The 17,918-nt window shown below is 43.5% G+C and overlaps 1 protein-coding gene across 1 annotated transcript in view; it reads left to right on the top strand.

Annotated features, from left to right (window-relative positions):
• Positions 1–2,525, top strand: part of CLRN1 (clarin 1) — a 35,493-nt gene extending 32,968 nt beyond the window's left edge. Inside the window, exon 3 of the mRNA XM_053600071.1 lies at positions 1,698–2,525. Within this exon, the coding sequence (XP_053456046.1) occupies positions 1,698–1,963 (266 nt within the window). The 3' untranslated portion in view covers positions 1,964–2,525. The remainder of the gene's footprint in view (positions 1–1,697) is intronic.
• Positions 2,526–17,918: the final 15,393 nt, after the last annotated feature.

The raw sequence follows: 17,918 nt of genomic DNA, 5'->3' as shown, positions 1-17,918 counted from the left end.
GGCTGAAAAGTCTGATTGAATAATGAATGACTGAGCCCCTTCCAGGATATCTGGATTGCTTTAATTGAAGAATATAAAAAGCATGTACTTTAAAGGAGTCACAAACTTAACAGGACGGCATTTGGAGGAACATGGCACTGTAATTCCTTCTTTTGGCTTGCTTACCCTGATGAGTCAAGTTTTCCTGATATGGGGTGGGGTGGGGACTTGGGGTATAGTCACCTAATTTCGCATAGCTAGTGGAAGAATCAGGGCTTGACCTCAAATTGGTTTGGACTAAATCAATGGATTGTGGCAAGGACTTGCAAGAAAAAGGAATACATAAAAACCGTAGCAATAGCTACCAATTAGTAAGCATTTATGTATGTCAGTGACAATACCGAATGTTAATCATGCATGATCCACATTAACTACCTTCTGTAGATGAGGAAATGGAGACCTGGGAGTTAAAATTGCCTAATTTCACATAGGAAGTAAAGGAATCGGGATTCAAACTCAAATTGGTTTGACCTAAGTCAGAAAACCATCTCAGCAAGTCTATTAACTGGAACCCCTGTGGAGTCTTGGCCATCCACTGCGCCCCTGCTCTTGCCCCTTTTATCACCTGCGTCTGCCCCCTGTGGCATCCACCTATATGGATGTTTCCCATTCTCCATCCTCAGGGGAGACAACCTGTCACAGTTTCCAAGTCCTACCCAGCATGGAGCACCCTTGCCCTGCAGAGATCTCACCCAGACCATAGCTGCATCCCTTAGGATTAAACTACCTCTGAGTAATAATTGAAGGTAGAAAGTAATAACGGTAGATTAAACAAAATAAAAGTTTTTTTTTTCCCCATACATAAAAGGTCTAGGGCTTGCGTGTTGGCTCCAGGTACCTGGGATTCTTCTTTCCTGTTTTTCCATAGCACATGACTTCCATTTCTGAGGCCTCCTGCTCCAAAGTGTTTGCTGGAGCTCCGGCCACTCCATCCATATTTCAGTTAGAGGAAGGAGGAAACAGAGAAGAAAGGGTAGCCCCTAGTAACTCTATACTTCAAGGAAATTTTCTTGCCTCTACATCCCAGCCACCTGTACCTGAACCATGTTGTCTATATTCAAGGCAGCTACATGCCCAGCTAAAAACCTAAATTTTGTCACCCACAAGGAGAACAGATCTTTATCCATGACTACTTGTGCTCAGGCACTCCTCTGCGCAGCTATGGTCAGGTGGGAACTTGAGGCAGTCGTGGTAACTCTGTTGAAGGGAGGCCTTGGGCCTTTTCCAAGGGGCTGCATGACTGATATTCACCCTGTGTGGTCTGAGAAGTATAGAAAAATTTGTTCTCTTGAAGCTACATCATAGCATTGGCCACTTTGTAGCACCATTTTGCTTTTAAGGTACCCTGCAATTCAGTTTCTTTCATGCAGAGAGAAATGTCTCCAGTTTTCAGAAGATTATCTTGATTCTAACCATCCCCTACCCCAGCCCCACATGTACACAAAAATCTCCCTTTCTTAAAGTCATCACCCAAGCACTGCCACCCATAGGTTGGAGAATCAGACTCATAATTACAAATTTGCAGTTATGTATTTTTGCAGGAGAATGCAAAAGTAGATGGTGGTGAAAGGTTTTCTTTGGTTTGTACAAAGATATTCTTCCCTGTCCCCTATCAGGAAATATTTGTCCCAACACATTGTTTGTTTCTTCCATTGCAGGCTCTTGTGGCTGTCTTGTCATGATATTATTTGCTTCCGAAGTGAAGATCCACCATCTTTCAGAAAAAATCGCAAATTATAAAGAAGGGACTTATGCCTACAAAACGCAAAGTGAAAAATACACCACCTCATTCTGGGTTATTTTCATTTGCTTTTTTGTTCATTTTCTGAATGGGCTCCTAATACGACTTGCTGGATTTCAGTTCCCATTTGCAAAATCTAAAGACACAGTGACGAGTAATGTAGCCGCAGATCTAATGTACTGAAAAGCAAATGTTTCTATAACTGTCCAAGTAAGGGCTTAGGCTTGCTTTGGTCACTTTTAGATATAGTGACTTTTGTCCGTCCTTTTAGACTGCATGAATTAAAGCATCAGAACCCTCGTGACAATGTTTACAAACTGTGTACTAAGAATACAGTCTGGAAAGTAAGGGAAGCAGGAGGAAGGCCTTGGAAAGATGTTTAAGCTGATGAGAAACTACTTGAGCCAGCTAATCAAAGGCAGTTGTCTGGAATGGACAAATTGTTACTCCATACACGTATCAGATGCAAGATGCCTGTTCTGATATTCCTCAGGGAGGACTCACAAGGCACATGGAATATGGTTAATAAAAACAAATATTTCTGATACATTCACACATTTGTTGCTACAGATATCAGAAAACCAAGCTGGAATAGCTTTCCTAAAATGATAACGCATTAAATGAACATCTATAAAATGTATCAATGCTCTTTTTGAAAAGTGTGTTTAAAGCACAGTCTTAGTAACCATGCCTATTAGTCAAAGTCGCAGACCTCTAAAAGAAAAAAGTAAGAAAGAACAAAGCTGTGGGCATTTTCTCTCCTGTGCCTAAGTCCCAGTTATATTCTCGACAGCACTTTCAATAGACACAATTGCTGGGACCCTGTGGGATCATGAGAAATGGTTCCCACTTGATGTACTGTGACTTCTCTGCAGCTGTTGTTTCTAGCTATTGTGTCTCAGGCACTAGTTTTCAATTATGAAAATTATATTAAATCGGGGATTATAACAATACCACTGTGTCACCATGGTCTTTGGTCTGGCAGTCACAAAGCATGACCCAAGACAATTTTTTTTCCCTGAGTTACCCGTGAAATTGATCTGCAACTGACCAACAAAGGCCACAGCTAAGGTTGGTACGGACTGTCTTAGAATCCTCCATCTGCTGTCCTCCAGAAAGTGCCCAAGGAAAAATGCAGAGAATGCCACCAGACGCACAACAGGCTTGTGGCTGCAGGTACTGGGTACTTGGTCCTCATATAAGGGGTTTGAAAATGCTTCTTACAGTAAAACACCTTTTCCCTTTGGGGACAATTTACAAGGAAGAAACAATGGTTTGTATACCTGAGAAATAACTTGCTGTGGTGGTGACCTGCTGTTCATAAGCACCGTCCGAACACACCTGGGTTTCCAGATGCTAGTCCTCTGCCTCACTCCAGGACATACACCAGGAGAATTTCTAGGAGGCCACAAGTCAGTCTCGCCATGGAGGGGATGTTTGCATTGGTAATGGGCTAGTGCTGTCTGTAAGTCTCCAGCTGGAACACCCAGCATTCAAGCTCTGGTGACCAGATGTGGGCAGGGCAGCGTGAGGACCAGTGCCCTCTATGGGTCTTCTGTCTGAAGTCCCCAAGCTGGTCCCCCCTGCACTCTTAGTGGCCTCCTGCACTCTTCTCTGAGCTTTGAAAAACTCCTTCTAATATGAAGCTTTCTTCTTCAGAAAATAAGTCTGGCTTTTCCCTGTTCTATAAAAAGAGAAAGAAAACCTGCAGCTACCCCAAAACCTAATGAGGATGTAAGAGGCAAACCAACCATATGCCCTGGACAGGGAGGAGAAGCAGGGCTGTGACAGACACCCACACGGTCCCCGAAAACCTCGTCACACACAAAAATGAAACAGGATACACCCTGACACCCAGAGCAGTGTCCTCGGGTCTGCCCCTCTCTCCCCACATGAAATGCGTGGTTGCAGGGGACGAGGGATCTGGGGGACAGTCTTCTGTGGCTCCTCTCTGCTGGGATCAAAGGCCGTGGGAATGACATTCCTTTTGCTATGACCGGCCCACCCTCCCCAGGTGGCAGCCAGCATTCTCACGAGGAAGCAGGGCCCCCTGCTGGCTCTGGGAAGGCAAACACCATGCCACCGTGGTGCACCCAGCTTTCCGCAGTCACCAGACACCCTCTGCTCTGAGAATGCCAGAACTTATGATGCTGCTGGAAAGAAGCAGCCAGAAGGGGCAGTGCCTGTGGCTCAAGGAGTAGGGCGCCGGTCCCATATGCCGGAGGTGGTGGGTTCAAACCCAGCCCTGGCCAAAAACCACAAAAAAAAAAAAAAAAAAAAAAAAAAAAGAAGCAGCCAGAAGAATCTATGAAGGGCATCCTGTGTCCTTCTGGGTGGACCCAGGCAAGGCAAAATACGTCCACTGGAATAGGGGGAAGCTTCAGAACCACGTGGAAACAGGTGCAAATGGTGCACTAGAGTGAAGAGGGGACTCCTTACACTTTACAAAGGTCTTCTGTTCGCATGACCCCATCTGTTCTTCCACGGGAGCTATCCCATGTTACTTGACAGATGGTCATCATAATTTGGCTGGTGTCTCACACAGTGCTATGCCTCTATGCTCCCTCTGCCCAACTACAGGGAGAGGACCTGGGAGAGGGGACCATTGCTCCATCTCAAGGAGAGACAGGGAGCATCTTGGAAATTGATGGGGTGCACCGGCTCCAAGGTAAGTATGGCCTGCCATCTCAATCGACATTTATCTCCACTGTTTCCCTAGAGAAGCATGAATGAAAACCACGGAGACTGCCCTTCCATAAGATTCAGTGTAGTTAAAAACAGACACCTGAAGTAGAAATGCTGCTTGGAGGTGAGTCTCAAGCCACTGGCCCCATTTTTCTAACTGCCTTGCTGCCCCTGGTCCCTTCTATTTAGATGCCCTGGGGGCGGGGCTGTTGTGCAGCGTGGTGCTGCTCTAGTGATATACCCATTCTCAAGCCCCTGGACTATAGCAGTTACTCATGGCTCGGGGTTGATGGCTGGTAAGTCACCTCCCCCAGTGACAAAGAAAGGAGCAACGCTGGTCGGTATAGAGAAAAGGGTACCTGGCTCTTTAAAACTAAAGGACAGGACTGGAATCCTGGCTTCTGGGCCAAAATTCCCCCCTGGGAAAAGCCCTCTTGCTCCTATAAATGCTGATGTAAACTGAGTTAAATTATACTTTGATTTTCGGACTTTATGATTGCCCCTCCCCTCAGGTAGCCAGGGTGTCACAGCCCAGAGCTGAGATTCACTGGTTTATTTTCAAAGACAACCAAGTCAGAAATCTCCAGAGAGTCTCCACTACCTGTCCTAAGGGACAGGATCACACAACAGTTGCAGAGACTCGGGATGGGGGCTATGAAAGCCACCAGGGGTCAAAAGGCGAGTGTCCTAAGGGACTGTTTTCTTTGTTAGAATCTTGGTTCAACCCACTCTGAAGATACTAAACAGAAGGGGGTTGCCAGTAGGTGGGTCCCTCACTTGGCAAACGTCCACTCTTCCTTCTGTGAGCCATGAATTCTGGAGGGCAATGAGAGACTCGGGACTCCCACTAGCCGGTTCCTTCTCTCCTTGGTCTGGTTTGTGAGAGGGTGCACAGAGGAGCAGGCCCAGCCTCTCAAGTGATTCAGGCTGGTGCCCCGCCAGAAACATGCAATTCAGCAGACACAAGCTGTCACCCTGTCACTGCAGTCTCCTCAGCTTCCAATTCACCATGGGCTTTACCCAGGCAAAAAAGTATAGCATCCAGAGGTGTGGATCCCACAATGCCACAGTTGACTGGTTTGTATTTAAATTTGCTGTCTTACCATTCAGCCAAGTGTAATGAACAGTGAGCCCACTGAAATGCAGGGAAATTCAGGGAATTTCAGTATCTGCTGCATACCCCAGGCCAGAGACCCCAGGAGAAGCAGGTGCACATGGAGCTGACTTTCACTGGCTGCCATATGGCTGCCCCCTTTGCCTGCCCCTTTGCAGTCACGCTTCCCCCTCAGTCTCTCTGGCAAACAAGGCTCTGTGCTGTCCACCAAGTGCTGTTTTCTTTTACATACAGCTAAACTACATTTCCCAGCCTCCTTTGGAGTTGGGACTGTGGGAGTGAGCCTGTACCAATGAGATGAAAGTGACCTGTGCCATTTTCACACCTGGACGTGAAAAATATCCCATGCAACCTTCCAACTCTCTCTCAGCTGGAGCTGCAGACTGGGCAGCCGTGAGATCCCAAGGGGAGGCTCCAAAACAGAGGCGGCTTCCTAACTGCCCTGGGGCACGAGAGCAGTAAAGAAACTTTTTCAGTAAAGCCACTGAGTTTGCGGGGTTACTGGGGCTTGGCCTAATAGCCTAGTCAACAAGGCCCCGCTCTCCAGGAATGCTCTCGTGCTTTCTGGAGAGAAATGCTTCTCTAGATTTCTCGAGGGGTGTCTTCCACCATCTCCATTTGGCCACTGTCTGTGTCTCTGTCCTTTGTGGCCCTGTGGGCACATCACCATCACACACGGAGATGAAGACTACGGAGTGAAGAATGAACTCTCTGCATGGTCATGTAAAGAGTGTGAACTCCACTTACATCAGTGTCCTTCAGAATTCTTTGTGGGGGGGATTAATTAATTCTTTCTCATTATTCAGGAAGGATCTACCTTGCACCTGCTGTAGACACAGCCGCATGACAGGCACAGAAGATTGGGGAAATTAATGTAAAGAGTCAGGAAAAAAATGTCTCCCTTGATCTTTTGTTGAGAGCAGAAAGGAATATCCTTCAAGCTTCTCTTCATATTCCTTTTAAAACTTCAATATGTTATTAAAGGAGTTTTAAAAGTTTACCAGTAAAAGAAAAATCAAATGAAATTCCTTAACTATATACATTTTTTAAAAATCCAATCCTAGAATTTCAGTTTTCAGAAATTGCTGTAAGAACTGTGTTACTCAATGCTTAGAAGTTTTCGCTTTTTAAAGTCTGCCTAAAAGAGCTGGCTGGGAGGTGGGGAGGCTTCCATCACCGTTCAGATTTGGGAGTTCACCTGCTTCTGTTCCTAGACAGAGCAGAGATTCCCTCTAGGAGGCATAGCTGCTCCCTGTGCCCTGGGGGGTGGGGCAGTTGGATGAGAGATTCACTGTAGCTCTGTGTCAAACTACATCTTGGGGCATAGACAAGTGTCCCTCTTGTAGGTCCCTTACCTGTCCCCTGCCATCAGCTCCATCTTCACCTGGACAGCAGTGAGGAGGCTCTGGACACTGACTGACTCTGTTTTCCAGTGTTCTCTAGTGCTGGAAAAAGACGGTACTTGCTCTGGCAGAGTTTCCAAACTCTTAGAGTATTTCCTCTTTACCTCCTGCCCACCTCAAGCCCTTGGAATTTTCTAGCTAGTTTAGACATAAAAACAAACTCACCCTATAAGAACATACCTGACTGTTTTACACCTAGCCAGTAACTATGGAACTTCAAAATCACTTTTGTTCTGTGGATCCAGAGTCACCCCCTCCTTCTGAAAGTGTCTGCCCCAGGGCTGGGCAGAGTGCCAGTGAAGTGAAGTGAAGTGAGCAAGGACAATGGAAAAGCACATTGAAAAGCACCAGTGAAATATTCTCCACCGCACATATCAACACTAAACTGGAAAGTCTTTCTTTTTTTTTTAGAGACAGTCTCACTTTGTCACTCTCAGTAGAGTGCTGTGGCATCTCAGCTCACAGCAACCTACAACTCCTGGGCTTAGGTGATTCTCTTGCCTCAGCCTCCAGAGTAGGTGGGACTACAGGCACCCACCACAATGCCCAGTTATTTTTTTGTTGCAGTTTGGCCAGAGCTGGGTTCAAACCTGCCAGCCTTGGTATGTGGGGCCAGCACCCTATAGCCTGAGCCAGAGGTGCCACCCAAAACTGGAAACTCTTTCTTTCATATTTTTTTTTCTTTTTTCTTTTTTCTGCAGTTTTTGGCCAGGGCTGGGTTTGAACCCGCCACCTCCGGCCTATGGGGCCAGTGCCCTACTCCTTTGAGCCACAGGCGCCACCCTCTTTCATATTTTTTTATTCTTTAACAAACTTTATAGATGCCCTCCAAAATATGCTTACTTTAAAAATATGTGAATATATAAAAATAGAAAACATAAGCATGCCGTATCAATCACCTCTCTGTTCGATGCCACAGAGGAAAGGCTTCCTATTTCACTTACTGTTCTAGTCAGGGAGCATTTAATGTGAGAACAAAACCCACTCACACCATCTTATAGAGCTGGAGAGTGAGAATCAGAGATCCAACTGAAAGATGCAGGGACATGGCCCAGAACAGGGACACCGGAGCATTCAGGCTCCGTGAGGAGCAGATCCAGGAATCAGAAAGTCCGTAGCTTCCCTTTCTGTCCTCTGCCTTCCTTCCCCACAATAAGGTGTGACGTGCGCACACGTATGTATGTACACGTATGTGTGTGTCTACAGCTACATGCCTCTGGCTCTGTGTTTTTCTTGTGCCTCTGAATAATTTACTTCTCTCTCTGCATACCAGCTTTCTTTTTCCAAAGCACAAGGGGAAAAAAACTTCTCATCTTGGGACCTACGTCACCCCCTAGAGTCAGCACCAGCTACTAATGCCTCACTCAGTCTGTCTGTTGCCCGTTGCCACCTTCCAAAGGGAAAGAGAGAAAGACCTGGAATAGTGCCGGCCAGCCTCTGGATCAGTTCCCCTTGATCAGATGGCTACCCTGTGCCCCCCAGCTGAATCAAGGGCAATATGGCTGCAGTGGCCGGTGCAGAGGGTGGGGGTGGGGGTCTCAGAGGAGAGGATGTCAGCCTGGCAGGTATCCAAACCTGCCCATCATGGTTGGTACAAAATATGTGATTCTGCATCCTATGGGTTAATATTCCCTTTTAGGGGCTGTTAGGTCCTGTTTCTTGCCTTATAATGACTGATCAAATTGTTCTCCCATTTTATTATTTTCTAAAATCGGAGATTTTCCATGTAGCTTTTTTTCTATGTATCTCATTCATAAATACCTCACTCGAGTGACCAGTGCCTCCTTACAAACAATACATTCCAGATGGTTTCTACTTTATTTCTAAATGTATTCATTCTATTCTAACATGACAGAATATTTCCACCCTTTGCCTGGTCTTCCCTCACCTACATCATAGCACACCTACAAGGCCAGACAATTAAGTTCACGAACTCATCCTAGAAAAAGTGCTACATACCTCATTGCTGAATATCACTATGGTCACCAGATGGCCAAAGGGAATACTTAGAAGGTGACTATAGTGACACTCACCAATGAGGTATGTAGCACTTTTTCTCAGATGAGTCTGTGAACTTAATTTTCCAACCTTGTGTAGTCAAACCCACACATAAACAAAGCATGTGGCTTGAGCTGCGATTGTTCTGAGTTTACAAACTTGCATTTCTCTGCAAGGTACTGACATCAAGGCTTCTTGTCTCCCCCTGCCCTACCTCCAGCTATTCTGAGAATCACAGTATAGTTCTTTACCTCACAAGATGTGTGCAAGACATCTGGCCTTTGTGTGTGCTGTCTGCCCCAAAAAGCTAGAAGGACTCGCTTACCACAGGCATTTCCTGGAGACTTAATATCAACTCACAAAGACTTGATCATTCAATTTAAGGTGACAGCTGTAAGTGGCATTTTGTTCCTGATGTAGTCCAGTGGCACATCTATGAAGCATGCTATTTTTGAAGGATTCTTAGACACTTTTCTTGATGGTCTTAGCATTGGAATTAGTTGTTCTTTTTCCAAAGAGAGATTTTCATTTTTTTTGTTGTTCTTTTATTTTAATGAGTAATACCATCACTTGCTGCAGATTTGTTACTGCAAGGCCTCTGGTGATATCTGTGGCTCACTTGATGCAGCGTCTAGAACAGGGGTCCTCAAACTGCGGCCCACAGGCCACATGAGGCAGTGTGATTGTATTTGTTCCTGTTTTGTTTTTTTACTTCAAAATAAGATATGCGCAGTGTGCATAGGAATTTGTTCATAGTTTTTTTTTAAACTATAGTCTGGCCCTCTAATGGTCTGAGGGACAGTGAACTGGTCCCCTGTTTTTAAAAAGTTTGAGGACCCCTGGTCTAGAATGTCTTGGGTGGGTTCTGCTACTGGGAACCAAATTTACTCCTGGCTTGGTTTGGGTTCCAATTCTTTTTCTTTAATTTTTTTTTTTATTTCTAATCCATCTCTTCAACTTCTGATTTATAATCTTTTCATGAATTGCATACACCTTTATAAGTTGCTTTAAGGGTTTTAGAACAAGGTGGGATACCTGTTTTATAAATACCAATCTTACTGTCCTACTGGTTTTAGGATTACATGGGAGTAAGGAGAAATGTAAATAAAATGTAACCCTAGTCTCAAAATGCTTTCATTTTAAGTCAGCTGTTTTGTCCCCCCACTAAATCCTGGTCCCTAGGGCAATGTTTGACATGTGCCAGACACTTGACAACTATTTCTTGAATGAGGAAGGGACAATTTCAATCCTTCTTTCTGTTGCAGAGACAGAAAGGTTGCTTCCAACCTTGGCTGAAGTCCCAAAGGCTTCAGCTTTTTGCACTTACCATTCTCCTTAAGTTTCATCTAACTCCATATCTGACAAAGCTTTCACGCCTTCATTTTGAAGGAGGTGATTATTTCAAGACACAGGATCTATTGTGCTGCCATATCTTCCTGACGCTTTACCAGTAACTGCCCACAGCCCTTGAGAGAAGATGCTGCTGCTGGCTCTAATGAATGAATCAAATGACTCATAAGATATTGATTAAGCTTTAACCATGTGCCCCTCAGGACAGAGAAATACCAGGCATGACCCCTGCTCTTAGAACTTAAATCAATTTCTAAAAAGCTCAGAAACTATGCTGCCACTAAAATATAGACTCTTTTCTCAGTAGGTAAATTTGGTTTGAACCAGCTTGATCAAGTGGTTGATCAAAGGTGCTAGCTTTAGACCCAACCTCTTCCTCACGCCAGTTCTGTGAGGTTGGGAAGTCACTCAACTTTTTCTGAACTTGGTTTACTTATCTGAAATGAATCTAAATGTCTCTATAAATAAATCTTATGTCCTCCATATATAAACATAACTAACCATCATACTAGCCTTAGTTTCCAAGTTCGAATTGCTCTTCCTCACCCCTCCAAATAGAGAATGAAGGCATTGCCCTTCCTCCTGCCCCAACCCTGCTTTCTCTTCCAAGTCCCTCCCATTTCATTCTGGTTCTAAGTTTCTAAGTTCTGTTGTGTCCTCAAAGATGAGCTTGTTATCCTGGTTTCCACATTGAGGCAGCTCACAGCCAGCTTGCCTCTGAGGCCTCTGTGAGAAGACCTTCTAGCCAAGGGCAAGGAATTGTTCTAGAATGCACTGAGGACTGTGGTTGATAGAATAGGGGCAGGGTGGAGGGAGCCCCTCCCCAGCGCCACTGCACTCTGTCTCCTGTGCCCCGAGCCAGGCTTGTTTCTGTCTGGGAGTCACCACACATCCGCTCCTATTCCCTCTTGTCACGAGTCCATCTTTTCTCCTATCCAGGCACCCGGTTACAAAATTTCCTTCTGACCAAAATGAGGAAGTCTCGTGCTTATCAGCTCTGATCAGGGTCTTCCTGATGCATCCAGAAGGGTTTTTATCCAACATGCTGCCCAGTCAGCATTCCGTCCTCAGCTTCATCATCCACTCCGTGGTTCTCAACCTTCCTAATGCCGTGACCCTTTAATACAGTTCCTTACCCACAACCATAAAATTATTTTCCTAGTAACAAAATAATTGGTGGTGTTGAGAATCACTGATCTATCTGAAAGATCTCTATGTTTCCCCTTCACTAACAGGGCCAGTGGTTCAAAGGAGTCAGCTCTTCTTTGGGAGCACTGTACCGCCAGATGGTGTCACGCATCACTGGGAGCATGTATTTCTGTCACACAGTGGTGAGCAGAAGGCGCCAGAGCCTGCCACAAACTGGCGGCCTCAAGTCACAGGCTTTTGTGAGTCGGTTCCATGAACGGTCCCATCGTGCAGAGTGAAGAGACAAGGAGATAGTCCGGCAGGATTTTAAGCCTAGCTATCCCTTACTCATCTTTAAGCTTTCTTCCTCCCTTTTCTTCTTTTTCTATATTGGTACTACTTTCCATTGTTCTTTTAGCAGTGAGAGGTCTAGATTATATTTTTTAAATGCCTCACTTTGGAAATTGCAAGTTTCTTTGTAAGGCATCTTAACGACTTCCCACATCTGCTCCCTGCTCAGAAAGTTCAAAGCTGTATCTTCAGTACCTCTGAAGCTGCAAATACTCCAGATTCTAAGTCAAATGAATCATCGCCATCAGCATCATCCTGACACCTAGAGAGGGCTGTGTTGATTTAGCAAACTGATAGAGCCTGAGGAAGGAAGGTTTTTGCCGTGCTAATTTAAATCTACCCAACCGTAGAGAGAGCTCCGTGTTCCAGTGGAGGCTAACTCTGCCACAGCAGCATAGAGGATGCAAGCGCAGGTCCCAGGGGTAGGGGCAGGGGCTGTGCACTTGGAGTTCATACAGCAGACCATGGAAGGGAAATGACATTGTCAGATTTGCATTACAATAGAACAAGCTATTGGGTCCTGTCAAGGAGGGAGAGGAACGAACTGGTGAACCAATGAGAGCATTTAGAAACTCTCCCAGGCAGTAGAGGGATGCAGAAGGGCATAGCATGCTGATGTGGAGTTGGGATTTGCTGATCAAATGTGAGGAATCAGGAACAGGCGATCTGCCACATTTGGAGTTGAGCTCAGTTCAGTATTGAAGTCTTTTTCTCCCACTGCAGTTGTTCAAAAAAAACTCTGTCGTGTTTTTTTTTTTTTTTTTAAAGAATCAATGTCTTGCTATGTCTCCCAGGCTGGCCATAAATTGCTGGGCTCACTCAATCCTCCCACCTCAGCCTTCTGAGTAGCTGAAACTATAGGTATAAATCATTGCACCTGGTTGATTTTATTCTGTGTTTTAGAGGTAAGGTCTCAGTATGTTGCCCAGGCTGTGTCTTGCTGTTTTGTTTTTGTTGTTGTTGTTGTTGTTGTTTGAGACAGAATCTCAAACTGTTGCCCTGGGTAGACTGCTGTGGCATCACAACTCACAGCAACCTCAAACTCTTGGGCTTAAGTGATTCTCTTGCCTCAGCCTCTGGTGCCCGCCACAATGCCTGGCTATTTTATTTTTTAATTTTTTTGGTTGTAGTTATCATTGTTGTTTAGCAGGCCCAGGCTGGATTCGAACTCGCCAGCTTCCGTGTATGCTGAGCCTTTGTGTCTTGCTGATTTTAATAAGTGTTCAGTGGAAAACTTTTCTATTATGCACAGACATGCCACCCAGACATTACAAGGTGGAGGAGGAGTCAGAAGACAGAATTGGCACCTCAAAGGTGGGACCAAAAGTCCAGTAAGGCACCTGGAGATACCATGCAAGAGGTCAAAATGCTTGGGTGCTGCCTCACAGGCCAAGGAGAAATAGCCAGGTCAACACAGGAGAAACCAGATCTTCTGTCTTCAAATCCAGTGTAGCGAAGCTCACCTGTTCCAGCACACAGGACAGTGTGGGTGCGTGCAAATACGCGGATGCCTATATGTGGCCATGCACACAACTAGATACTGCAGCCCTCTGTACCAGACAATGTTAACCAGAGGTGCAGGGGAAGCTCTTCCCTTTCTCCAAAAAGTCCCCCTCCTCATCTCTTTCCTCATATGTAAAATTCCTTTATCAGGGAAAAATACATTTTATTATGTAATTAGAATGAAAGCTTACACAGTCACTCTGGGGGAAGTATATAGATCTATAAATTCACATTTATAGTGTTAATGATTACTGTCAGAGCTTCTTCTAGTTTTCTAAGTTCGATGGGGGAGAAGAGACTGGAAATACAGAAGAAACCACAATTTACTTTTCACCTTAAGGGGGTGAAAGGGCGTAGATTTATAAGGCTGAAGAATCAAATGTTAAACTTTGTCAATTTTACCAATAATAGAATTGCTTAGTTAAGATTCTTGTAAGGAAGCATGATTATCCCAACATATTAAAGCAAAGAAGTGGAATTTATTGAAAGAATGAAGTATTTCACAGAATACCAGGACTTTTGACTTCCAAGACTCAGGAAAGAAGACTGTTGTACCCAGGTTTGTGGCTAGTGCCTACAGATCTCAGCTGCTAATAGGACTCTGTCATCATCATATGATCCTTAGGCTAAAATGCCATATTCCCAAAGGAAACTATCAAGCCTATTTATCTGGGACAAGATTCTATTCCCAGACCAACCAGCTGTGACCGGGACAGGGGACCTAAGCAGATACACGATTCCTGGGCCTCCCTCTGTGAGAAAGGTGATGTGATGATATTAAATCAGTGCACTGGGGCACTCTCCACACATTACTTCCCATCCATGGGTTTTTTTACCCTTTATGAAGCCCAAGTCTCCAAAACTCTCTCTGGAGCCTCACAATTATTACATAAGGTAGGCTAACCAGTGATACAATGACGCTTTCTTCGAGATGAGGCTTACAGAGGTTGGTCGACATATCCAAGGAAACAGGTGACTAAATAAAGGAGGCAGGACTGAATTCCACATCTCCTGGGGATACAAAACCAAGTGTTGAATGTGGGTATGGGTGTTAGGCAACAAGTGACTGAATGTGAATGGATAGAAGTGCAAGAATAATAGATGAGTCCTTATCAGAACCACCAGGACTGAACAAATGTAGTCACTTAGGCCCATTGACAAGAACACAGGAGAAGGGAAGGAGGGATCAGAATACAGATAAAGAGGAAAAGACACTACATAGGCTTATATCAAGAGGGAGGCTCCTAGAGTTCACATGTAAACTTATCCGTAAGGTAGCCAAAGCAGAGGTTCTTCCTGTCTCCCATCAGTTATTATCCCCTCCTGTGCAGTAATAATATTCTGAGTAGAATGGGTGGCTGCCCTGCCAAGTCTACATCGCTAACTTCCTCTGCAACTAGAGGCCTCATGATTCTGATCTATGGGACCCAAGTGGAATTGACATGTACAAAGTCTGTTTTATTCCCTCAAAGAAAATGTTCTTTCCTTCCTCTTTCTATACTCTGGCATGCAGAGTTAATGGCAGGAGGCAAAGCAGCCATATTGGACCATGAGATCCAAGCCAACTATAAGGATGGCAGAGCAACAAAATAGAAGGAGCCTGGATGTCTGATGATTGACAAGCCATCATATCAATCATTGCCAACCCAGACTTATTTTCAAGTCTAAGAACTAATTGTATAATTCTCACATTGAAGAAATGATGAAATGCGATGTATCATGCACAGTATCATAGTGAACATTCTATAAATGCTAAATATTCTCATGATTGATATATGGGATAAAATACAAAAGAAAAAGTATTTGACTGGGAAATTAATAGTAATTTCTCTGTTCCTAATTCATTTATCTACTTCAAAATTTTAAATGACTATATATCAATAATAAACTATAGTCTATCAATCAAAATGTTTACATGCTTGGAAAGTTGACACAATCATTCCTTTTCAAGGAATTTTTTTTTTTTTTTTTTTTGCCATAGGGAAACTTGTTCCCAGGTATTTCTATTATAAACACAGCTATAATGGCTGTGTTATACCTTTGGCACCTATATGAGATTTTTCTTGAACTACACTCCTTTAAAGTACAAATTTTTAATTACTGAACATCTGATGTTCAGAACATCAAATATTTTAAACAATGTTCTTATGGAAAATTTAAAATATATACATATATGATTAGAAAAAGTAGTATCATGAATCCCAGGTACCCACTACACATTTTCAACTACCAACTCCTGGATAATTTTGTTTCATCTACATGGTTTCATCTACTTCCAACCTTCACTACCTGGATTATCTTGCAATAAATCCCAGACATCATATCATTTCATCCATAAATATTTTAGTATGTATCTCAGGACTCTATTTTTAAAAACATGAACATAATACCATTATCATATGAAAGAATCAATTCTTTATTATTATCAAACATGCAGTTTTTAAATTTCACTAGTTATCTCATAAATATTTTTTGCAGGATCTAAATAAATTTAGTAAATTGCAATCAATTCATATGTTGCTTTTAGTGCATAGATTACCTAGACGTTTATGGGAAAGATCAATGAGCTTCTGGCTTCTTTCAGGCCCTGTTGCTTGGAATCTCTCTATCACAACACCCACATCCCAAGCCTAGAACCTGTCCTCAGGAAAAGCTCGTAGCTTATCTTCCTGGTCCCCAGGGCTGCACCAACCAAGAGCAAGAGCAGGGACAGAGGTCAGCAGCTAACCTCATTTCTGGCCAACAGACCTCCCAGTCCTTTTCACGACTTTCTGGAAGTGCCTGATTCCTTCTAGAAACAGCCCAAGCCTGAAATTTCCTTTCCAGATTATGACAGAGCTGTGCTGACAATGTAGGGACCTCAGAGACCGTCTCACTCAGGGGTCAGCGAACTTTCTGTAAAGGGCCTCATAGGTGGAAATACCTCAAATTTTTGACTTTGGTCATATATGATAATAAAACAAATGTTACGGTTTTATAAAAGTTTCTCTACAAAAAAAATTGAAAGATAATCACAAGTCAAAATGTACATTTGAAAGAATGAGTATGTACCTTCACAATAAAAATAAAACAAGAGGTATCAAAGTGAAATCAGAGATATCAACAGTCAAACTTAATACTTAAGGAAGTCAGACATTCCATACTTAATAACATAATATTTTAGGATCAGCGGGCCATACAGTCTGCTCACCTCTGCTGTTGAGTGTAAAAGAAATCATAGACGACATGGAAACAAATGAGTACACTTACATTTCAATAAAACTTTACATATGAGCACAAATTTGACTTTTATAGAATTTTCATAAGTATATTACTACATTTTATATCACATAATTATATTAATATACTGTTATATGATAATATAAAATAGTATAATATTTGGGGTCATGAAATACAATTTTTCTGATTTGTTTTCAACCATTTAAAAAGTCAACACCCTTCTTAACTTGCAGGCCATATGCATACATAAATAGACAACAGAACAAATTTCGCCTAGGGGCCATAGTTTGCCAATTCTTGATCTAGCCAAATGTTCTCACCTCTTTTACTGAGGATTAAACTGAGGACCAGAGAGGTAAATTAATTCACTCAAAGTCACACAGCAAGTTGATGACAAAGGCCTAATTAGAACCTATGTCTTTGTTCCTTAAAATACATAAAAGAATACCCTAATATGTGAGAACAATATGCTCAAGAACCATTTGAAAGGCCAAAGGCAAGAGAACCAGACTTATCCCCCAAGCCATATGGACGCGTGATGACAGCAGAGAGCCTGACTGCAGTGCTGGTTTCCTAGTAACCACAGCCTCTCTGATGAAAGATCGCTCTACCTTGTTATTTATAACTTATTTCCCAATAGGGAGGGTGAGTGACTTGATTATATTTAGTTACAAGAGCCAGGGAAATACTAATCTACCATCTTAGGATAGATATAATAAACCTTATAGCCACAGCTGCCAGGAGATAGGAGAAAGCAGCGAGGGCTGCCACATACAGTGCTGTCCCTGTTACTAACAACAAGGGTCACATACAGCAATTACTGACTGCCTGACACAAGTAACAGATGGTGTGAGGGGGGACGGGAGGAGAGGGATGGATTCCTATTTATACTCTACAAAGGCAGTCATTATGAAAACCTTTCTGCACCTTGTTCATCACTCCAAGCATCTGTTAATTCTGCCTCCCTTTTGACTCCGTTGGCATCACTTTGCTTCTGGCTCCCAGAATTATGTTCCTGAACATGAATTCTGCTGCCTCCGAAGGGGCTTTTTTGATTCTACAGGATGACTTGAAGTCCAGGGAGGGGACATAAAGTATTACAAAACCATAAACAGTCTGCAAATAGACAAGGTCTCCTGGGCCTCTTCCAGGACTCAAGAGACTCCAGGGGAAGTTAGGTAGAATTGACCAATGAGGCAAAATCAGAGATGGTAAGCCATGAAGGGGTTATCGAAAGATTATCTAATGTTGTCCAAACTTATATTTTACCTACCCAGGCCCAGAGAGGGTACATGACTTGAGAAATGTCACACAGGAAATTCAGCAAACCCAGATCTTGTTGCTTCCTGACTCATGACCTTTCTGATGCCTGAGCAGTGTCTAAAAC

The sequence above is a fragment of the Nycticebus coucang genome, chromosome 8 (genome assembly GCF_027406575.1).
Source record: "Nycticebus coucang isolate mNycCou1 chromosome 8, mNycCou1.pri, whole genome shotgun sequence".
Taxonomy (NCBI): Eukaryota; Metazoa; Chordata; class Mammalia; order Primates; family Lorisidae; genus Nycticebus; species Nycticebus coucang.
This window is presented reverse-complemented; position numbering and strand designations above follow the sequence as displayed.